The following is a 24,063-nucleotide window of genomic DNA, read 5'->3' on the forward strand; positions in this document are numbered from 1 at the left end:
AAGCAGCACGCAGAACTTGTTAGCAACTAAAGTTACTTCAGAACTTCATGTAGCATCCTAATTCAGCTTTTTACGAGCCATAATGGCGGACGTGTTCGTAATATTTGAACAGCATTTTTGACATTTCCCTAATACATCGCACGTTTTCTTTCCGTACATTCCTTTGGTTTTACCGTGAACACGCGGAAAGAAAACGTGCGATGTATTGGAGAAATGTCAAAAATGCTGTTCAAATATTACGAGCACGCCCGCCATTATGGCTCGTAAAAAGCTGGATAGCTTTGAAGTATTTATGAAGTACTCACAGCACTTCTTAAAGCATTTAGTTCCATGTATACTTGATATACACTACTAATCAACTTTTGCGTGTTCAGTGTTCTAGAAAGTTGTTTATCTTGCTAAATACAACGTTTCTGTAGAACATTATTATATGTTATTTTCTTAAGTTTCGGAGGTTATGAGCTTTTGTGGTGAAAAATAGTACTTCTTCGAGCTTAAATATTCTGCAAGGTGGCAAATGGTGGCAGATCAAACAACTCCTACTTAAACGTACAGCAAAAAACCTGTAAAAACAAGAGTCAATTCAAAGTCTATCTATTTGTATCCTAAAAAGTTGTATTACAGCCTGAATTCGTTAATTGGGCCACGACTGCACTCTAGCTGATTCGCTAATTGGGCCGACTGACAGTTGTTAGAAATTTCTAAATTCGAAAATTCCATACAATTTTGACATTCAAGTTGTCACATAGCCCAATTAGCGAACACCCAATTAACGAACCGCCCAATTAACGAACCACCAATTAACGAAACTTTGCTGTAGTTTTAAAAATCCGTCTGTCATATTTACAGAACAATTGACGGAACAAATGGTCGATTCCCCTACAGGTGGCATTACTGAGTCAGTTAATCCACTATGTACTTGATAGACTATTTGTGTTGTTCGATAGACCCTTAAGTGAATCGACTGGCGCGTTGTTGTGTTTCCCAAAATTTGCATTTGATGATTTGATTAAAACATTTGATGTGCTGTATGTGATAAATTACGGTAAATAGTCTTGCTGAATCGGCTACTGCGTGGCTCGAATAACTGTTTCGCAAACCAGTGGAACTCAGCGAAAGAGCCCATTAGGTCGTTGGTAAAGCTGTATCGGTGAGCAACATTTTTCATTCGAAAAAATCGTCATCGTCCTTAATGAATTCAATATCAGGCTCATCAAACATAGATTTTTCCAGATTAACGAGGACAGCATCTGAACAGAACCTGTTGCAATTTTGAATCAAAATATATTTATCTGTTTATCTCGTTTCTTTATTTCGTACCAGTTCAAGGATATAAAAAAAATACTTTTTAATTTTGACAGATGCTTACGGGTGGTGCCAATGGCGCCGCCATCAAAGGAATCGCCAAACTAACAAAAGCGAGGGGCAACTTTAACGTGAACAAGGGGTTGTTTTGAAATGGCCGTTACAAAAATTTACACAAGTCGGGAAGCTTAGATGTCTGATCTCTGCGCTAAAACGTGAATCACGTTGAATACTATAGTGATTGTTACCGTTTTACGACAACTCAAATTATACGCGACAAGGACATGGAGGGCGAATCTTTCGGACAGAAAATTGAAAACACAACCGTCGTGTTCAACGTGTCTTATTGTTATAACTTGTTTGATATACAGTGATGCCAATTTTAATTTGATGAAAAGTTCAATGTATTTTGTGTTAAGGTTTTACTCTGCAAATTCATATAATCGTTCATTCTCCCCCCGTTGAGTCCTCGGGCTCAACCGAAGGTAGTACTGCAATTTTAGTGACTGCACGTTTGTATTCGCCTGTTGCGGTCTTCACTGTCACGACTCTCACTGCTCCATCCTTACCAGTATGCATCGCAACAATTCGTCCGCGGCGCCAATGCTGCGGTGGTAAATTTTCGTCGAGCAACAATACCAATGCACCGATTTTGTAGTCTACAACACCATTATGCCACTTCTGCCTAGTTTGTAAATGATGGAGATACTCCTTCGACCACCTTTGCCACAAATGTTGCCTCATTTGCTGAATATGCTGCCATCTAGTCAATTGTCCTACCTTCTTTGCTGTGTATGATGGTTCCGGAAGGGCCACAGCTGAGCGGCCAATGAGAAACTGCGACGGGCTTAATACGGCAGTGTCGTTTGGATCATCGGATAATGGGCACAAGGGGCGAGAGTTTAGTATAGCTTCAGTTTGTGCTAGAAACGTACTCAATTCTTCAAACGTTAACCTTGTATCGCCGACAACCCGTTTGAAGTGAAATTTCATCGATTTAACGCCTGCTTCCCAAATTCCCCCGAAGTGGGGACTTCTGGGAGGAATAAAATGCCATCGTATACCTTTGGCAGAGCAGAACTCAGCCAATTCCTGCTGATGCTGTTCGTCCTCGAAAAGTCTTCTTAAAGCGGCTAGCTCATGGTTCGCACCTACGAAAGATGTTCCATTATCGGAATACACGTCATTCGGAAGCCCACGTCGACCTATGAATCGTTGGAATGCAGCTATGAAATTTTCCGTTGTCAAGTTCGACACCAACTCTAGGTGTATTGCCTTTACTACCATACATACAAAGACAAGGACGTATCCCTTGTATGACTTGGGACTTCTACTACTCAATCGCATCATGAAAGGTCCTGCGTAATCAACACCCACTCTTCCAAATACAGGTGCCGGATTAACTCGAGATTCCGGCAGATCACCCATAAATTGGCTTCCCAATACTGGTCGATGTTTAGCACAAATCTGACACAATGAAATTATTTTTTTGATCGTCGTTTTTACCCGTAAAGGCCAAAAGCGTTCTCTCACGATAGCAAGTAGTCCATTGGGGCCTACGTGGAAATAGTCTTCATGCAGTCTTCTAATAAGTATAATCGTCACATGATGTTTTTCCGGTAAGAGGATTTGATGTTTTCCATCATATGGAATAGCCGAATATTTTAGACGGCCTCCAACTCGAATCAAACCATCATCTGCTATAAACGGGGCGATATTACTTAAGTTGTGGCGTTTGCTAGGTGTGGACCGAAGACAGTTCATGATATCACCGAACACTTCTTGTTGTACAATACGTAGGATATGTCGTTCTGCTTCAGTCATTTCATCCGCTGTGATCAATGACTTTATTGAATGCTTGTCCTTCATGGTAATAAATCGTCGAACATATACCCAAGCTCGTAACAACTTACGGTAGTGACTCATCCTATTAAATTGCTCCTTTGGAATTGAAAGTACAGTTGCTACAAGCTTCTCTGGCTTAAGTTCTGGTATCGATAATTCATCCAATGGTTCGGGAGGGTCATCATCGACGTACTGTTGCCACAGTAATGGAGATCCATTCCACCAAAGCTCATTTCGCAATAATTCCTCTGGAGCTTCACCCCGGGATATAACATCAGCCGGATTGTACTCCGATCGAACGTAATGCCATTGACCGATTTTAGTTTTTTCCAATATCGCAGCTATACGATTAGCAACAAATACATTCAAATTTCTCAAAGGTTTTTTAAGCCAACACAAAACGATTTGAGAATCGCACCACAATTTTACTTCATCGAACTGTACAGGAATTGATGTTGTCACCTTGTTCACTAATTCTGCGAGTAACTTGGCACCGATGAGTTCTAATCTTGGTATTGTAACGGGTTTCAAGGGTGCAACTCGCGATTTGCTAGTAACGAGCTGTACTGTCATTGTGCCGTCCCTTGCAATGCTCCTTATATAAACAACCGCTCCATAAGCCCGCAACGAAGCGTCCGAAAACCCATGTAGCTCAACTCTTACCGCATCTTCACATATAATCAATCGCTGTTTTCGGATTTGGTTTACACTGGGTAGCTGGTCTCGGAAGTGCCTCCAACTCTGTAGCAAATTTTCTGGGAGAGCTTCATCCCAACTCAAACCTAAACGCCATATTTCTTGCATGATTAACTTTGCCGAAGTAACAACCGGACCCAGAAATCCTAGAGGGTCAAACAATTTTCCAATATCCGATAAAACCATTCGCTTCGTTGAAGAAATACTGTCGCTATCTAACTTCAAGACATTAAATCCAAAGTAATCCTCGGTCGGATTCCAAATAAGTCCCAAAGTTTTAATTTGGGCATTGATTCCAGTATCGTTAAAGCTAACCTGTGTTTCGTGCAGATTTGCCGGTATCATGTTTAGTACATTAGGACTATTCGAGCAAAACTTATGTACTCCGAACCCGCCTTTTGCCAACAATGCGGAAAGCTGCTGGTAAATCGCAATGACCGATTCAGCAGACCGACTTCCGGTTAGGAAGTCGTCAATATAGCTATCGTTCTTTATAACCTCTGCTGCCAAAGGGTAATTTGACCCTTCATCCCTTGCTAGTTGCATTAGTGCCCTTGTAGCGTGATACGGCGAACTTGCAACGCCATAGGTCACCGTTTGAAGTTCAAAGACCTGTTCTGAACCTTTTTTGTTCCACCACAAGATACGCTGGTATTGACAGTCTTCTTCGTACATTTGTATCTGTCGGTACATCTTTGGGATATCTGCAGTTAGAACCACCGCGTGAATACAAAACCGTAGTATTATACTTTGCAAATCACTTTGCACTGTGGGACCAACAGAGAGTGCATCATTCAAAGAAATTCCAGAAGTAGTTTTGGCCGATGCGTCAAAGACCACACGAGTCTTGGTAGTCGAACTAGAAGCCTTATAAACAGCATGATGTGGGATGAAGTAACCCTTCTTGTCTGTAATGGTTGCTTCCTTCATGTGCCCAAGTGATTGATACTCACTCATAAATTCTGTATACTGCAAACGTTTATCCGGATTTCTATTCAGCACTAGCTTCAATTTTTCAAACCGTTTCTTTGCGAGTTCATAAGAATCACCAAGTTGATCCTTAAGCTCATTGAAAGGGAGCCGAACCTGATATCGTCCCTGTTTGTCCCGGGTGTGAGTTTTAATAAAGTGTTCTTCTACCGCTGCTTCAGTTTCCGTAAGAGATTCTTGCATTGGGATGGTTTCAATTTCCCAAAATTTTAGCATTGTATGATTTAATTCGTCTTCCATATGATTGAATTGACACACACGACGAAGCAGCCATGAGTCGCCGTTGTGAATTGCTCCTCCGACTACCCAACCTAGTTCAGTCTCTGCCAATGTAACTGCAGAATGCTCAATTTTTATGCGACCTGATTTAATAAGGTCAAAGAAGATTTCGTTTCCAAGAATCAAATCAATCTCTCCAGGGGTATGGAACGCCGGATCAGCCAAGACTATGTTGGATGGCAATGACAAAGTATGCACATCTATTTCAACAATTGGTAAACTTGTCGTTACTTTAGGAACCACCAGAAAATCTAACGTACACGTAGCGAAAGCATTGACTCGAGATTGAATTTCCGTAGAAAGCGAATATTTCACCTTGGTTTGAATATCATTGAGACCGCTGATTGGTAAGTCGATTTTTTCCAATTTAAGATTTAACTGCTTTGCCAGGCGTTCAGTTACAATGTGGCTGTCAGAACCCGAATCTAATAGAGCTCGTGATTTAATGGTAGTACCCCCCTTTCCGACTACCAAGACTACAGCCGTAGATAGCAAAACTTGCCGCTTAATTGTACCAGTTTTTACGCACAATGTGTTTGCACAAGATTGCACTGCAACACTGGATTCTTGAGCTTTCTGTATTTCTTGAGATGTTTGCTGGTGTGGTGAACTCAATTCGGCATGATAAGCTGTAGCTGTGTTCGAGGATTTACTAAAGTGCAATAAACTATGATGCTTCCGACCACATCCTTGAACCTTACATCTTTTGTCTGACGGACAATCACTAACACGATGGGACTCCTTCAAGCAGTTGAAGCATAAATTAGATTTAACTACTACAGTCTTGCGCTCAACGACTTCTTGATTATGGAATTTGGGACACTGATATATTGCATGTTCAGATTTACAACACGGACAGGTTGCTCGTACAGTTTGCACGAAAGACTTCGAAATATTTTGCATTGGAACTTTACGGCTGAATCCTTGACCCTGCTTAGGATGAGTAGATAATTGCTGAGGGGTTTGCTGCTGCAAGCGACTGGTTCGTAATAAAACACGTCCACGTTCCCGTAAAAAATCTAAAAAACTACTGAAAGCGGGCAATTCACCACGCCCAAGTTCCAACTCCCACTGTTCCTGCGTTTCTTTATCTAGTTTCTTATACAAAATGTTTACGAGAATTAGCTCTGCAAGACCTTCTACCTTAAATCCGTGACTACTCAAAGCATCTGTATGTTTGGAACAGCTGTCAACAAGTTTAGTGATTGTCTTACCTCGATTCTCTCGGGTTACCTTACCGATTTCCAAAATTGCGTCGATGTGCGTGTCCACGATCAATCGTTTGTCTTCGTAGGCGTTTTCTAGAATCTTCCAGGCCTGATTGTAGTCGTTATTATTAATCACTTCTTGGTCAATTTTATCCCTTGCTTCACCAATCAGCGCATTTCGTAAGTGGAGAATTTTCATAGCAGCAGTTTCGTTCGGGTATTTACTCATTATGCTTTGGAAAAGGCTCTTAAAGCTGTACCAATTCTCAACACTACCGTCGAACGTTGGGAAGGGAGCATGTAGTTGTGGCGCAGCAGCATGAACTAAAACCTGCTGTGGAGCAGTCGATGTATTTATACTTTCCCGTTTGGACTCCGCTTCCAGAGTATTCGCTATTTTCATTTGTAATGTAACATATAACTGATCATGTACCTTTTCAAACCTTACATACTCCAATCGATTTATATCTCGTTGTTCCCTTGACGATAAAGTTAGCATTTCGGAGTATATTTTCTCGTATTCATCCGAACATCTGCGCACAGTATCCAAATGCAACCGAAGGAGATGTATATTCACATCATCTAATTCTACTGCCTCAGTGATCCGAAATAATTTGTCGATCAACATATCTCGGCGATCTGTCAACACTTCCAAATTCTTTTCCATTATTCTTCGATTTTCCGCAATCTGCTGTGCGATCTTCTGCTGTGCGACTGGTACGTGTGGGTTCCGAATTTCGTCTCCGGATAAAGCACTCAATATATTTCTTCGTGGTATCGATGGAACCACTCCACTTGGTGTGTCCAAATTTGACATTCGGTATCACTTTTTATTGCCTCTTCTTTGGCAAAATTCTTCACAAATTGCTCACACGGTGAGGCTTATATATCACTGATTAGTAGCATGTCTCTTCGCCGCTGGGGCTATTAACTGCAAATCGGCTTGCGTTCACATATCTCGCATGGCGAGAAATAGCACTGTACATATCTCACTTGGTGAGACGAACCATTTGAACACTAACACTTGTGTCATGGACACGTTTGCTCATACACTAATATCACAACATTCCAGTATTGCGACTCAGAAAATGTTTTCTGTTACGGGTTCGCTGTGGTGGTGAGATCTACACACAATTCAATACGGCTGCGAGCCGAAGAACAAAATGGCGATTTTCACTTTTCGTGGTGGCGTAGCCCAAGTGCTAGCCGTCGACGTTGCTCAACACAAAGCACAATCGAATTCACATGTATCACTTTTAACACGACGCGAAATCAACTCCATGTCCCATATCCGACTCGATGGGACCAAAAAATGTTACCGTTTTACGACAACTCAAATTATACGCGACAAGGACATGGAGGGCGAATCTTTCGGACAGAAAATTGAAAACACAACCGTCGTGTTCAACGTGTCTTATTGTTATAACTTGTTTGATATACAGTGATGCCAATTTTAATTTGATGAAAAGTTCAATGTATTTTGTGTTAAGGTTTTACTCTGCAAATTCATATAATCGTTCAGTGATAATATTATAAATGTTCACCTCTAAATGTTTCAAATAGAAGTATTCTCTAGTTGAATTATTTTTTGGTTTATTGTCGAACAAACGTGACATCGGAATACATGGTTACCAACCATATTTGTTTCGCGTTGCTATAATGACCTGTTGATGAACTAAAATGGTGAAATAAATGAGTTCTTGTGAAGGGACCGTGAGTGACTTTCTCACGTCCCTTCTGGTCCTGGTAAAATCGTTCGCGTGTTGTCTGTATAGTTTGTGGTCATACGCTATGGCGGTTTTACGCCGCTGATGTTTCATCCCGCGTAGAAAAATGCTCTATTTTTTGGATGTGTTTCCAAACCGCAATAAAAAATAAACAAAATCTAAAAAATATTTACATTTTTTTTACATGTAGGCAATAGATCAATTGTTCATTCAAAGCAGATAAATTAAAAATTGAGTTACTTTTTTTACACAGGCGTTTTTACTTAATTTGGCGGATTTGCCTCGCTTTCCCTTACACAAGCTTGAACAAAATAGGAGCACTTATAAATGTTGACAGTAGGTTTTTTAAGCTATCCTGGGCAACCATTTCTTCATATTTCTTTATTTTCCGATATATCAATCTTTAAAGACACGAAATATTGCTGTTGCAGTTGAAAAGCGTGATAATCGACGTGCGACAATCGGTTTTATTCATGTTCTGTGTGTCGCAACTACGTCGTAGTATAGCGCATCAATGTGCGAATACAGCGCACTACGTGCGACGTAGTTGCGACACACACAACAAGAATAAAACCGAATGTCGCACGTCGATTATTACTGTTTTCAACTGCAACAGCAATATTTATCTATATTTCGATGTTTCTTGAACATCTTTACACTCAATATATTGTCCGTTTCTTTGGTAACAAAACGCGCTGCACACTTTTTTGATGACTTGAAATCATCGCAGAAAGAATCTGTTTGGCTGTATGTAAGTTATAAGTATATATTATGCTTGTCTAGCACGTAAGCTATTGATTCACTTGACAAAATAAACGATATTTGCCCCCGCGACGATTCCAGCGATGGTTTCACCCGCGACGGTTATAATTCATCGCGTACGAAAGGGTGGGAAATTGATAATATTGTGCTTTGAAAGAAATCTTTTCATTCTCGGAAAGTTCATAGCAAGCTGTCAAAATAATTCTGTATTGAGCGAAGCTGACGAATTTTCGTTAATTGAATATCGATATTTTTCACACATCGATACGTATACGCAGCTGTAAGCATAATCAGCAAAATTGCTCGCATCACGGGACGATCTGCATTTAACATTTATTTTATAACACTCCGTATAACGTGTTAACATTTACAGAGCTGTTGTATTTATTTATATGCATGCCAAAATTAACTATTTCGAAAAAATCTTTATCGAGATTTCGTCCACAAATGTCGATACCAGTTATATCGACCCATTATCGCCCAATGCTGAGCTTGCCAAATATTGAAGGATTTGCTTTTGTTCAGAGCTGCCATACAAATAGATTAATTTCTATTGTTTAGATATTTGCATCACCATTCCATACTTCTTAAATTTTGTTACAATTTACACCAATTTTTATACTTATGATATTCAATGAATTTATATAATACAGATTTTTGAATGTAAGAGGCTAAAAGAAGTTTTTTTATGTAGTTTTAGTTGCTAAAGCATCAGTAACAATTGCACATATAAACCAAAAAATATTTGGCCACCTTTCCTTGTTCTCGTTGCGGTGATTGACGATGCGGGTTACCGCCGCAACAGGATGAAAATTTATGTAAATAACCGCAATAATCCACACGTCCTTTCCACGTGAAAAATCGCGTAGATTTTTTACAGTGAGTTACGTGATTTTCATTGGCGGAACTAGCGCTCATTTCAGCCCCCAGCATTTTTTTTCGACCATTTTATTTGATCGGCCAGTTGCGTTTTTCTAGGGGGGAGGCTAAATCTCTCCTAGGGGGGGCTTAGCCCCCCCAATGGTAGTTCCGCCAATGGTGATTTTCAGCTGATTGTTATTGGAAAAAATAATATCCACCTGATTTTCACGTTAACGCATTAGTATGCATACGAACTACCTTAACCCTCTAACGGGTAAGACCGTCTAGAGACGGCCTTCACTTTTGGAGCTCCAGAGCCGCATACGAAATTTGTTTTTAATTGGCATTGTGTTCAAAACAGATTTCTTGACATTTTGATACTAATATCATAACATTCTGACCATGCATTCAAAAGTTATCATTTTTCGAAAACAAACATTCCGAAAAATTCCGAAAATAATTAATGCGCGAATTTTTTACTTTTGAAGGAAAAAGACATCTAGAACAAAATGATTGACCTAAACAATTCTTATGCATTATTTTAATTTTGTAATATATCTGAATAGAAAAAATATCTGGGCAGTGTTAGACATGAAAAAAGAAAAGGAGAAATTGGACTTTTTCTTACCTGGCGCTCCTCCAGATAATTATTTTTGCATGAAAATCAGAACGTAAGGTTTTTTTGTGTGAACTTTCATGATAAAACAGTCATTAGCTTGATCGCATCGTTTTTACGGTGTTGCCCGTTAAAGGGTTAAATCTTGAGCATTAGCAGTTCAGTAGCAATTATTACCGCAATTGCCTTTCAATGAGAGTTGCATAACCTTCTATGTAACAACTTGTATTACGATTCGGCTGTATGTGAGTGCCACAAACCAAGCTGGCAAAAGATGGCTTCATTTCCAAACGAATATATGCTATGGGGGCCTTTTTAGTGGTACACTCAACCCCCGCTAATATGAAAAACACCTCGTTCAGATCAGGCGAATTCATTTTTAATCTGAATATTTGGTAACCCTATTCACTTTCACATACGCGCAAGGCGCGCACCCTATAACCTTGTTGTTTTGATTTGACAAAAACAAACGTTTTGAAAACATGTCGAATATGCGAGAATTCTGAACATCCAGATTGTAGAAGAGGAAATTGGCTCGACAGTATCAACTAAAATGGTCTATTTTGAGTGTTGGAGAGAAATAAGTTGCATATGAGCTATATTGTCAAAGCTCCTGAGCAAGAGGAAACGTATTAAGTTTTTTTGCATTTTTTAATTTACCCGGTCTACTTAACCGTCAATTGTGTATGACGCTTGATCAGTTTTTAATGTAAACGCATTCATACCAACGGGGTTCAGATTAAAAATATTCAGATTAAGGAAGGTCATTCCAGCGGGGGTACACGGTACTTGCCTGGTCATCTTCATCAAAATTTAAGAATGACTTAATTATATTGTTGTTGCAGTTGAAAACCGTAATAATCGACGTGCGACATTCAGTTTTATTCTTATTCTGTTTATCGCAACTATGCCGCACGTGAGGCACTGTCTTCGTACATTGATGCGCTATACCGCACCACCTGCGACGTAGTTGCGACACACATAACAAGAATAAAACCGGATGTCGCACGTCGATTATTACGGTTTTCAACTGCAACAGCAATAATTACCTGTGTTAATTAGGGATGGGAACTATCATTCAAAATCGCTACTGATAACTATCAGTAATTTCAGTACGTTACTGATAACTATCAGTAAATATCAGTAATTTTACTCATCAGGGCATGAAGTAAAAAATGAAAAATTGTAATATTGTCAATTGCAAGAAAAATTGTACCATCCAAAGTGCGATATCGCTCATAAAAGTGCTATTTTGCATTAAATCGTTTCGGTATCTTCGGCGCACTTTTTCGTTATCTCCCAAGCAATAAGTGCGCCGAAGATACCGAAACGATTTAATGCAAAATAGCACTTTTATGAGCGATATCGCACTTTGGATGGTACAATTTTCCTTGCAATTGACAATATTATAACTGCGTTCTTCATTGTAAGTTTACTTTGTAATTTACCAAGCTGGTTTTATGGAGGCTCGCGCAACTACGAACCAGATTTTTACCACCCAGCAAATATGTTGGGAACACATCATACCTACGCATGACATGAATCAGTCGATCAAGACCAGCAATTGCACTTACTGGATGAACACGGTTTCCCAGATAAACTGACGCTACTGATCAGAGCTATTGGATCGAGTGGTGTGTGTCGTGCACATCTCAGAGACACACCCGTCGAGACGCGGCGAGGGTTGAGACAAGGTGACAAGATGACTGCCCAGGCAGCACACATTTGGTACTTTTATTTGCAGCAACTCATTTATGACTAAAATTGGTTACATATCGGTTGCCACAACTGGTTTATAACAACTGTGCTACTAGGGTGATATCATAGCTAGGAACCTTGCGATGGTGAAGGCAGCCTACGCCAAGTTGAAAGCAGTAGTCTAGGAAGATCAGATTAATAATAAATACGTCAAAGATCACATACATGAAAGGAAGAGGCTCCAAGGAACCAAACGCGTGCCTCTCACGGATAGTAACCCTCGACGGCGACGAACTAGAAGTGGTAGATGAACTCGTTTATTTTGGATTGCTGGTGACCGTGGACAACATTAGTAAGGCAATCCAGTGGCGCAGTCAAGCGGGAAATCGAGCTTACTTTGCCCTTCGCTATACGCTACGATCAAGAAGCATATGCTACCGTACGAAGCTGATAATGCACAAATTTTTTATTAGGTTAGTAGTTCTTTATGAACTCGTAAGGTCGCTCACAGAGGATATACGCGCCCTTGCCGTGTCCGAACGAAAGGGTACTGCGGATACTTGGCGGAGTTCAAACTGAAAGCGAAGAGTGGTGGAGACGTATGAATCACGAGCTTTGTTTGGAGAGAATCCCATCGTACATTTGGCGAAAGTCAGTAGGCTACGGTGGGCCAGACGCGTCGTGAGAATGTCGGACGATAGTGCGACGGAAACAGTTGTCTTCAACAACCTTACTGGCATCAGGAACAGGGGCTCAATGTGCAAGATGACACGATCACGTCGAAAGTGATTTGTGACTTTTGAGACGACTGGAAAATTGGCGACGAGTGGCCAAAGTTCGAGTTAAATGGAGGCGACTGCTTGAATCAACACGAGCTACCCCGGCTTTAGGCTACTGACGATGACTACAATATATTGTGTCATCCACGTTTATCGTACGCAACTACCGACCAATAAGTTTAATCCAGGCCGGTGACATCCCTATATGAATGCGCAGGGTCTGTTTGTAACACAAATTTTGAGCCCGTCTCGTTTCGAGCCCACAACAAACTTCGCTTCGGATAAAGTAGTATTCGTGAACCGTACGCAACAGCTTAGGTTAGATAAATATGTATTAGTTTCGGCTTCGTGTAAAGCATGTGGGGAGCGAGCTGTGATTCTAGTCACTAAAACATGGCTTCCTGTCATATGCCTGGTTTAATCCAATTAATTTTTCTAACGGGACAACGTGTAACTATATCAGTAAATATCAATAATAGCGAAACCTTACTGATACTTAGTGATATTATTGCTTACTGATAACTATCAGTAGTTAATGATAGTTTTCCCATCCCTAGTGTTAATAACTGTTCAATCGTCAACTGACTCGAATGAGGAATTATTTTTCGTGTTCGGTAGTTTTGTTTTTGAATTAATTAAGTGAAAACATCATACTTTTATTTAAAAAATTTATTTTCCAATAATAATAAATGTTTATTGTATTTGTCTGGTCCATATTTCGACGTTCCAACTAAGAATAATAATTATATTAGATTTGACAGCCTTTTCCATGTGCACCAGGCATTAAGAAACTTATGCCCAGTTTTATTAATTTTCTTTATTATAAAAAACTTACAAAAAAAAATTACTAAAAAATTATTCAACTAAAGAAGTCAGTTAATACAACAATAGTCACCATTCATCATCAGGCGTTGCATCATTTAGAAATTAAATGTTAGTTAGAATTGGTATGCTCAGTAAGAGCACAGACTAACAGAAGTAACACTGGAGTCTCATTCCATCGTCAATAAAAACGATCATTTCAAATTTTCGCTTAAGCCAAGACTCAAACAACAGTCGCTGCGCGAGAACGCAGCTCACCTGCGTTGGCGCTGTTGTCAGGTAATATACAAGTAAATTTATAGCATTGCTAAATTTATAGCAACTTACTCTGCGTAGCGCGAAGACTGCACCAGGTGATGCTAGTGTTTTTTCCAAGTTTTAGGGGTGTCATTGAAACTATGTTTTGTTAGAAAATTTGTTCGAGGTGTTACGTCTGTTAGTCTGTGGTAAGAGTAAGACGGCAAATTTCTAAGAATTCACAATTCCTCGCCGACAGCAAATAGTCGCTTTTTGCTTACTGAGATCGTTCTGCGATAAAATGGGTCAGACAGCAACTGATTTACTTAATATTGAAAAGTTAGTTGCATGTTGAGAAAATTTGATTATTTTTAGACGAATGTAAATCATTGGCGGAACAAAGAAGGGGGGGGGGGTGCTAAGCCTGGGCTACAGCCCCCATAGAAATAAGCGCTCGTTCCGCCAAATATGTAAATAGCGCCTAAAATCTCCCACTAAACATCGCTCGCTTATATATTTATGTTGAATTAGAAGAAACTAGATATATATTTTCAGTATTCTTAAAAATAATGGAAACCTTTACCATAAGTTTCAATGTTAACAATAAAAACTGTTATAGATGAATTGTTTCTACTACAAAATTCAATGTAATTTTTTTCGGGTTGTTAGTATGCCACGAAAATCATATGCAGATTGCAGTATTGGGCATCGCTAATTCGCTAACCGACCAATCGAGAAACGCTAGTTATAGTTTATAATTTATACTCAGACTAGCCGAATTGTTGCTGGTCCATAATTCCAAATGAAGTACCGCTGTTTATTTTAAAATTACTTTAGAGCATTTTATCCATTAAAAAGGTTTTTATCTTAGTTAAATTAAGAAAAGTCGTGTAATATATACAAATTAGTAATAATTTGTACAGTAACAGATTACAATGCAAGTTGTTGCGATATGTTCAAAAATACACAGTGACTGTTAATTTGTAGTTTGCGATTAGTGATTAGCGAAATTTCTACGATTATCGAGCAAATTGTATCGGTTAGCGAATTAGCGGTGCCCAACACTGGCAGATTGACAAAGGACGAAGACAAAGGATTTGGGGAGCTCCGTAGCCGCAAGGTTACCGAGTGTACTTTGACAAGCGAGTGGTCGTAGGTTCGAATCTTAGTAGAATCAAGTCATTCGATGTCAGTGACTTTAGCATGGGTTTATTCTCAGCCCCCCCCCCTACCTCATTTACTTTTCCTTCATGCTGAATTCTAAATTTACCCACTCTTGACAGTGCAAAAGTCCCTTCTATAGTTAAGTGTACTGGTCAGAGAAACGAATGAGTCCTCGGACGGGTATAATATGGGATAGTACTGACAGTGAGAAATAAGTGGGTAAAGTAGATCAAGCTTTGAAGGAAGGGTAAACCCCACAATACATACAAGCACGCATAAAATTTAATTAGCATATCGCTCATTCAATAGCGATTATAGCAAAAAGAAATGCAATGAAGGTCATACAGCAAACATCCGGGCGATATCACAATAGATCAACTATACTGGTCGCAGTGATGAGTCCACACAGGAAAAAAAAGGATTTTTTTTTCGCACATTTTTGGATTCTATAATTTTTAAGATTAAAATAAAGCATTGTATATAGTTTTTGCTGCGCAGACAGAATTATCTTTCCAAAGATGTATAACTCTTAAGGCCCAGACAGAATGCATACGGATTTTACTACGTTGCGGAAATTTGACAGAAAACCCATGGAAAAACTGCCAAATTGCCGCAACGTAGTAAAATCCGTATGCATTGTGCCTGGGCCTTTAATTAAACATGGTTGTATGGACCGAAAACAAAATTAGTCTCAGCTTGGACTAGACTTTCCACAATATTCAAAATGAGATTCTTGGTACCTACGTTTAAGTAAGGTCTAGCAGCCACATTAACCTCAAGCACATTTTCTACGTTTGCGTTTACTTTCTGGAGGGTCCCAGATTTTCATAAAATTTTATACATGGGGAACATAGAGACATATAAACAAAAATATTTATATTGCGACGTACTTGTGACACATAGTGCAAGAATAAAACCGAATGCCGTACGTCGATAACTACGCTTTTCAACTGCAACAGCAATAGTAACTCGACTCGACTCAGTCACCGTCGAGTGTCGAGTGCGGTAAGAACGGGCAGCATAGCGACTCGAAGCACTAACAAATTAAAATAAACCCAATCAAAATTTACTGACAGTTGAGTAACCACAATCATATCGCATGTGACTTACATTATACCAAAAGTAGACCAGATTAGCAAAGTGACCCTTGATGCTAGTATAATATAAAATAAAACAGCGTTTGGGAATACCTAACTGAGATTCTATAAACAAAGTTGTTCAGCTTTTTTAAATGCGTGCTATGGAAAATTTTGGAAGATTTGAATATAAGCTTGTTGTTATTAACTATCAAACTCCTACCAACTACGCAGTGTTACGCTTCAAACATGCTACCCATCACTTTTAGGGGTAATTATGAGCAACCATGGGAAAACCTTATTTTTCCTAAGAATGATGACATTTGTTGTAGGATTTAAATACAACATGTTTTCTAAATAATTTAAGTGTTTTTCACATCATTATTTTTTCCTAAACAACACCCTATATTAAAATTTATAAAGAGTTATTGAAATTATAAATGCTAAACAAAAAAACAATACTACAATAAAAGAGGCTGTTTTTTGGAAAAAATAAGGCGATACACAACATGCTTAGACCACCTGTTTGTCAAAGTTAGTTTGTTAAACAAAACGACGCAGACATTTTATGTATGCAGTTTACTAGTTCTAGTTTGAATATCTTTTCTTTGTTTCACAATGTTCTTCAAGGTTTAAGAGGACTGCTCTCGTAGTAATCAAATCCAATGTACTCTGAAGTCGTTTTGAGCGCGAGCGATACGTGTCGCGTACAAATTGTGTAATTTCTAGAATTTGAAATATTCTTACAACTACCAAAATTAGACTGAAGGTTTTAATTTCGAAACTCAAGTAAAAATTTGAATTTACGCCAAAAATGCAAAGTTATTGTATGTAGGTTGATAAAATGCATCGCTTATGAGAAATCGTTAGAAATATCGCCTAAAAAGTTACGTTCGTGGGAAAATTGCGTCAAACGTATAAAAACGACTACAGTGTACCTACTTTTTCTTTGGCTAAAGCTTCTTAGATCATTTTGAATTGGGGTACTTTATTTTAGCGAAAGCGGCACTGTAAGTAATGGGATATGCAACATTTTGGAAGCGTTTTGTAGTTTGTAAATAGTTATCCTCTGTTTTTTCGCAGTTTAAAACTAACGTGGTATTAGGATATCCATCTTGTAGGAACAGAAAAGAAAATGAATTGTGTACAGTCATCTCCAAAATCCATTAGCTTCAACTCGGAATCTGGTAAAATTGTTAGATTATCCTAAGAGCTCTGTGGCGCGACGCGCGAGTAATTACAAAGTACAAGGAAACTCTCACGACTGCTCGCAAAGATTCCAACATCTCGAAATATGCCAGATCATATCTGGCAAAAAAATCTGAAAGCTGACCGCTGTGCTGTGCTTCAAATCTGTCACCGAAAAGTGTTATCAAGCAAATAGACAGCCCACGTCACACGTTACCCATCCACGTTTTCGTCATGATGGTCCAGGCACGTTTTGGCCAGATCTAGCCTGCTGCCGTTACAGCAAGGACATCCTACAACGATACAACGGCAATGGAGAGCAACTCATATCATAGGAGCTGAACCCACCTAATTGCCCAGTTCTGTCTAAAAGAAAAGTATTAGGCGATAATGGAGTGGAAGCTGAGGATGAAGGTAGCAGTAGACCAGCAGCGGCATTGACCACATGAAGAATTGGTGGAACCGGCTGGCCAAGACAGTGACTCGACTGGTGACAAGGTATTCGCCGGCTGATGAGCGGTATCAACAGTAAAGTGAGAGAATAACGATGAATGATTTGTTTGTTTTTTTATGAAGTATCTCTAGTGTTATTACTTTTGTTTCATCATTAGAAAGTGTTTTAATTAAAAGAATAGATTAAAAATACATGCATTTGGAAGTACCCATTTCTAAATGATCTAATTTTTAATATTTCAGACATGCGGAGCCATTAAAGTATTACTCATCTTTATTGTAACAAAACATGTACATCGGAAGTTTAGGATTACATGCCACATTCCTCACTTTTTATCAGTCTAACAATCTGGTTCATCTGCCCGTCTATTGATTATAGCTTCATTTTGGCCATCGCTGTTTTCTTGCCGGCGAATATAATAGTTATGAAGACGATTGTATGCTTGTAATATAAAAATATCATTATAAAGGCACATTCCAAAAAGTAAAGCGGCAAATCCAAAAATTTGTAAGTAATGGAATTTTTGCCACGCGAGCATTAATGAAACAATCCAAATAACCAATGTTCTTACGGAATCTAGAACCATCCGGGTCGTTGCAGATATTTCTTTTGTTACACTAATACCGGCGAAGTTGAAGAATGCTATAGATATGATGGTACCTAAGATAGCCAGAATCAGTTGATAGTTGTTTTTCATTTGCACTAAGGCGTCTGGTAAATCTTCAAGAACTCCATGGGCATTATCGTTAAAAGGAGCAACCGTTGTTATGAAATACATAGGTACAAGAAGAATTCCTAGGATGCTGAATCCAAAGAATCCTAGGACAAAGTTATGATGTTATAAAAGTTAATATATATTTTTTTGTTTCAACTAATACCTTCCCATCCAACAGCCTGTAAAGCTGGAATATCCAATCCAGCGACATAACGTTCTTCGTAGACCATCTGTACAGCAGTGATGATTTGCGCCAAAATTATCAACAGATCTCCAGTAATAACATTATTTCGACTATAAGAACTACCCGCACCGTTATCCGTAATAAAATCGGAAAAGCCAACAATAGCAAGTCCAAAAATTATGAAAATGATACCAGTCCACTCTCTGTTTACCAAAGTTCGGTTTAAAAATGCCACACTGAGAACACCGACGAAAATTATAACAGATCCTGTAACAAGAAATCGATTATTAAAAGACACAAAAAGCTTTTTTGGCAATTTCATTGGTGTTTTTTAGTTAGTTTCAGGCTATCAACAAAACTTCATAGGAATATCTGGAAATTAAATAAAAAGAATGCGAATAATGTGAAACCGGGATCCGAGAAAGGAGAGAGAGCGAGGTATTTTAACCAGAAGTTGTTTCGTCTGAGTGTGTCTTTGTATGTCTGTGTTTTGGCGCATATTTAAAAAACCAAGAGTAACCGTTTCCAGGGTCTTTATTTAATAAAGTGGAGGAGCACCTCTTGTAAATCCGAATAGGATTCGCAAGGTGCCAGCATGCGCCTACCTACTAAAAACTCTCCTGCTGCCCATTCCTGAACCCCTCCCGGAACTACCGTTACTTCAGGAGGGAAGACGTGCCTAAGCACTCCGACTTATCCATTGCGTGTATGGGTTCACACAACGCCCTTGTCACTTCATACTGCCACTACCCTTCATCTAGGGCCTGGGCTGCCCAATCAGCCCATTACTGACCCTAGCTAAGCTATGTCAGGCCCTGTTGTTGCAAACGTTCTAACCGTTGCAACTCCGTTATCACATCCATTGCCGCCTTATCGACGGCACCCCATGCGCGCTGTTCAGCGCACATTCTCTGCACGATGTTGTCGGCGTTGGTGTCTTCCCCAACGACCGCAAGCATCTCCCGCCGAGTGGTCGAGAAACGCGGGCAGTGAAACATCACATGCTCCGCCGTTTCCTCGGCTACCGTGCAAACGGGGCAAAAGGGTGAGCCTACCCGCCCACGCGTATGGAGATACTTCTAAAAGCATCCATGTCCCGACAGAAACTGGATAAGGAAAAAGTTTACCTCGCCATGTCTTCTACCGATCCAGGACTATATGTTCTGGATCAGCCTTTGAGTCTACCTACCGTGATCGCTGCGATCCCATTCCGCCTGCCAACGCCTAATATGTGTGGGGATGGGTTTCGTACCCTAAATAATCCCAGTACCCATATTGGACAAATGTTCATAACTGGCGGAGATCCCCGCGAGGGTGGCCGTGACGGGGTGCACGTTATGAAGGTAAGCACTTTCCAATCGGTACACTTCTCGATGGGAGAAAGCATCCACCATTAGCACCCTGCGAGAGTGGCTGTGACCGAGTGCGAGTTATGGTGAAGGGCACTTCCCAATCAGTACACGTCTCTGTCGTATCCGAATCCAAAACACATCCTTGGTTCTCGAAAATAGCACACAGAATGATTTCGCTCGTTATTCTCGCGTTCCTCGACCTTACGGGAAACGTTGTCCCACTCAATAGGATTATATACATGGCTGCCAGAAACAATATCGACTCAAAGTTTGGGCAGTGCTAACATTTTGAAAGTGACGTTATTATTTTATATTTAAGTTCATAACTAAGCTAGCTATGATTACTCTTGATTTGATCATAAACATTTGCTTACATTCAACCATGTCATTGCTATTCACTACAATCTCGACGGACAGCAATACCCCACGAGGGTGGCAGTGACGTGGTGCACGTTACGACGGTGAGCACTCCCAAATCGGTTCACGTCTCGATGGGTAGCAGGAGCGCCGTTATTAGAGCAGTGCATGAGCCTCTTCTCGAAGTAGTCGCCCCCCGCCAGGGGGGATTTTGGGCCAGGAGCAATGAGGTTTTAGTGGGTTAGAGTCCCACACCGTGCCACATGATTAATATCATCATTAGTGTGCCAGGCATCGAGCTTTTCCTCACTTAAAAAAATATACACGCGTAGGGAACACACATTTGTTACCAAATTCGAAATCCTGCTGTACATGATTAATAAGAGAAGTTGAGCTGGAAATTGTGCTTAAAATTGGAGTTAAAGCCGAAACAGCGCATGAGCATCCAACAGCGTTTTGAAAATCTTAAATATTTCAACATTGTTTTTCGAATACATCATTGTATGTAAAACCCGTACCTGATATGATATGTCACTACAGTTGAGTATTCAAAACCATCTAATAAAAGCGCATCATAATTGAAAATTTTGCTTCGTCTTTTTTCTCTCTCCAATGTGCCGCCTTGTCCTTAAATTGGACATGAAATTGGACTAATAATGAACTCGGAATTGGGCTTGAAACTCTACATGAAATAGGATATGAAATTGGACAAGGAAATCGGCTGCATGTTGATACTTTTCTAATTACTGAACTTTAGACCCTTTTTGGCGCTCTTAAGAGCCAGCCCCCTTGGCGGGGGCCAGTCTAGCTAACCATACGCTAAGGCTACAGAGAACAGACTACCAGGTAATTGACAAAAAGTGTGTAAAAGATTTTTATGTAATCTACGAGTAATCCTTCAATAGAGCACCCCTCGAGCGGTAAGTGGCAAACTAAATCTTGATGTCGCTGTCGTCGCTGCTATGTAACTCCAGCACAAAGAAATATTGATAAAGGTACGTGCATATTTTTTGATGCGTTTGGCAAACTATTTCTGGAGGGCGCTACCGACAGATTTTACACACAAAAAATCGATTACTTCCTTCGAGCCTGTTAATCTGTTCTCTGTGCTAAGGCCCTGTTTATGTTGAAAACATTTTTCAGCATCTACTGTGTTACCTGACTCACTGCGAATATACGTTGTGTTCGCGGGATCATGTTGGTTCGAAAGGTTTCGAAAAATATCACTCTTGTATCGTTAATTTTGATCACTGAAAATAACGTATTTAAACGTTATATTTTATATGCCAGTAGTACGCAATAATTGTGTTGTACAACTGAATTGTTATTCGTGCAACTTTTTACTAATTAAATGTAATGACACAAGCACAACATACAAAAAATCATTTGTTATCGATATTCGCCGCATATACGTTATAAACGAATAAAACGGTAGGTTACCTCTTCGTTGCAATAACACGTATACGGCCTATAATCGCATATCAGTCCCATCTGCAATATCATCGAGTTGAGAAAACATATTCGTGGTAAGTCAGTTAAGACAGTAGCACCATAGTACTGGCAATATCTTATATAAGTACAAAATGTTGCGAAACACACAAAAGAAAGAGAAAAAATACTTCAAACTTAAATTATTTTATTTAACCAGGGATGGTCCGATCACTTCGACTCAATTTTGATTCATTTGACAGTAAGTAAGTACCGTCTTAGCGGAGCAAAATTTGTAGCGTTTTTGTTTTTTAATTTGGGTTTATTCCAACCGACTACTGAATAAACAAACATTTTCACGAGCATAAACAAACGTTTTCGGGTTGTCAGCGTATTGCTTATTGCGAGGTTCAAACTGTGAAAAATCTACGTGCGAACCCGTCGTCTAAAAAGTGCAACCCAGAGCGAAACTAAGTTCAACCTGAGTGAAAAACCAATCGTCTTGACAGCCGTTCGATTGGAACTAGAGCGAACCTAGATTGGACCTAAGCAAAAACAAAAACGGTAAAAGTTAAGCATGGGACATTTGTAGAGCTAGTTCTTATCTACAACTTTAGTGAGTAAAGTTTTGCTGTATCTTTTGCAGTTATGCAGCTACAATGCTAGTTCCTTATTAATAACTGAATGAACGTTCACTTAGTTAATAATGAGTTACTAGCATTATTGCTTCGTAACCATAAAAGATACAACAAAACCTTGTTCAGCAAAATTGTAGATAATAATTAGTTCTAAAAATGTCTCATATATGATTTTGTCAAATTTTTCTCGACCGAGACGGTACTGTCAAATGAATCAAAATTGAGTCAAAGTGATCGGACCATCTTTGTATTTAACTTACCGCGAAGCATTTGAAAACTTGAAGCGTAGGTAAGATTCAATCCCACATACATTATAGATGTCGCGATCATATCGCACATTGCCGGTACAAATAAAATGAAAGGACTAAATTCTCTATTTCCTCTTACAAGATCATGACGATCCTCTGAACCATCCTAAAAAGCAAAAAGTATAAAAAAATTTTTGGTATGAACGACAACAGGACCATCTAGCGTGATTTACGATACTGTAATTAGGTTACAAAGAAAGTATTTTGGGGCTTGCTAAGGTAGGGTAGATGCTCCAGTAATGGAGGGATTATGTCGGGGGATAGTGTTTAAAGACAATTTGAACGCTCAATTTATCAGTTTCCAATTGAACTACATGATAATATGGAGCACCATAATGTTGGCTTTAAATACATACCAAACTTATACCATTCTGCTGGTTTATATATCTAAAATATAGCTTTTCCTGACATTAGTCTGTGCTCCTAAAGTAGTGGTAATGTTCCTATAATAGTGGAAAATTTGCCTATAATAGTGGAATTTTGTTTACCGCCCTTAGTAACGCTTGCAGTAAGCATGGCAGCAGGTGGATAACAGCGTAGGCTTGTTAAAATGTTATGGATTGCTACGAATTTCTTAAGCAATTACACTTTATGGGTCTGCTCAAAACGAATTTGTAATTTTTGCACCAACATCTTCAATTTTAATTGTGTATCTTAGATAAAACTGTTAACAAATATAAATTTAACAATAGAAAATTGAAATTATCTCGAAATCCGCCAAAATTATGATATATTTCACGTTTCCACCACTACTGGTACTACCACAACTACTGGAGCATCTACCCTATATAATTTATTTTTAAAGGCTTCTTCGAAACAAACATTTTACATCCGAACAATCAAATGTAAAGAAAATCTTGTTTTATGAGATAAAAAAATCACTCCAATACCCATTAGGTACCTATACATAATATTGAAAGATCTAGTTCTCGAAAATGAATAGTCGCACAAAGTGAATAGTCGCTAGTCAAAAGAATAAAATACAAATTTCAATTAACTTACATTTTTTCGTCGAAGATGATAGTAGAATCCTTTGAATGTCAGCAAACAAAGAAATTCGCCTAGAAACATAGCCCATGCTTGAACAAATGGATGTTCAAAAGGTCGAACCTGACCGTCAGAGCTTTCAGATTTGATGAAATCAGCCCACCTAACAATACCATTTTTATGATACTTGTTTTCCATTAACTATTCATATCTTACTTGGTGCTAAGTGTGTTAATCGATCCTGTGACTACAAGAGTTAACGCTAGCATTGCTTGATACTTTGTCCAGGCCATTTTTACTACACAATTTTAACAAATATATCAACACTATTAGATGATATGATACGTGAAATGCAAAACAATATTTCTCGACTAACATTTGAAAAAG

The 24,063-nt window shown here is 39.2% G+C and overlaps 2 protein-coding genes across 2 annotated transcripts; both read right to left on the reverse strand.

The window, feature by feature from the left end:
• Window positions 1-1,752: 1,752 nt before the first annotated feature.
• LOC128739897 (uncharacterized) lies at window positions 1,753-7,140 on the reverse strand. The gene has a single exon (XM_053835398.1). The coding sequence runs from the start codon at window positions 7,138-7,140 to the stop codon at window positions 1,753-1,755; it is 5,388 nt and encodes a 1,795-aa protein (XP_053691373.1).
• A 6,336-nt stretch (window positions 7,141-13,476) lies between these two features.
• Window positions 13,477-24,033, reverse strand: LOC128744552 (solute carrier family 35 member F6). The gene is made up of 5 exons (XM_053841635.1): window positions 23,893-24,033; window positions 23,692-23,839; window positions 22,642-22,795; window positions 18,586-18,873; window positions 13,477-18,526 (listed from the first exon to the last, which is right to left on the reverse strand). The coding sequence occupies exons 1-5, from the start codon at window positions 23,967-23,969 to the stop codon at window positions 18,048-18,050; spliced, it is 1,146 nt and encodes a 381-aa protein (XP_053697610.1). The 5' UTR covers window positions 23,970-24,033; the 3' UTR covers window positions 13,477-18,047.
• Between the last annotated feature and the right edge of the window lie 30 nt (window positions 24,034-24,063).

The sequence above is a fragment of the Sabethes cyaneus genome, chromosome 3 (assembly GCF_943734655.1).
Source record: "Sabethes cyaneus chromosome 3, idSabCyanKW18_F2, whole genome shotgun sequence".
In the NCBI taxonomy this organism is placed as follows: Eukaryota; Metazoa; Arthropoda; class Insecta; order Diptera; family Culicidae; genus Sabethes; species Sabethes cyaneus.

Bases quoted from the DNA above. Each gene is read 5' to 3' on its own strand.
- LOC128739897 (XM_053835398.1), bottom strand. From the start codon at position 7,140: ATGTCAAATTTGGACACACCAAGTGGAGTGGTTCCATCGATACCACGA.
- LOC128744552 (XM_053841635.1), bottom strand. From the start codon at position 23,969: ATGGCCTGGACAAAGTATCAAGCAATGCTAGCGTTAACTCTTGTAGTC. The intron at 23,840-23,892 runs GTAAGATATGAA...TGGTATTGTTAG, and splicing joins ATTAACACACTTAGCACCAA to GTGGGCTGATTTCATCAAAT. The intron at 18,527-18,585 runs GTATTAGTTGAA...ACTTTGTCCTAG, and splicing joins ACAGGCTGTTGGATGGGAAG to GATTCTTTGGATTCAGCATC.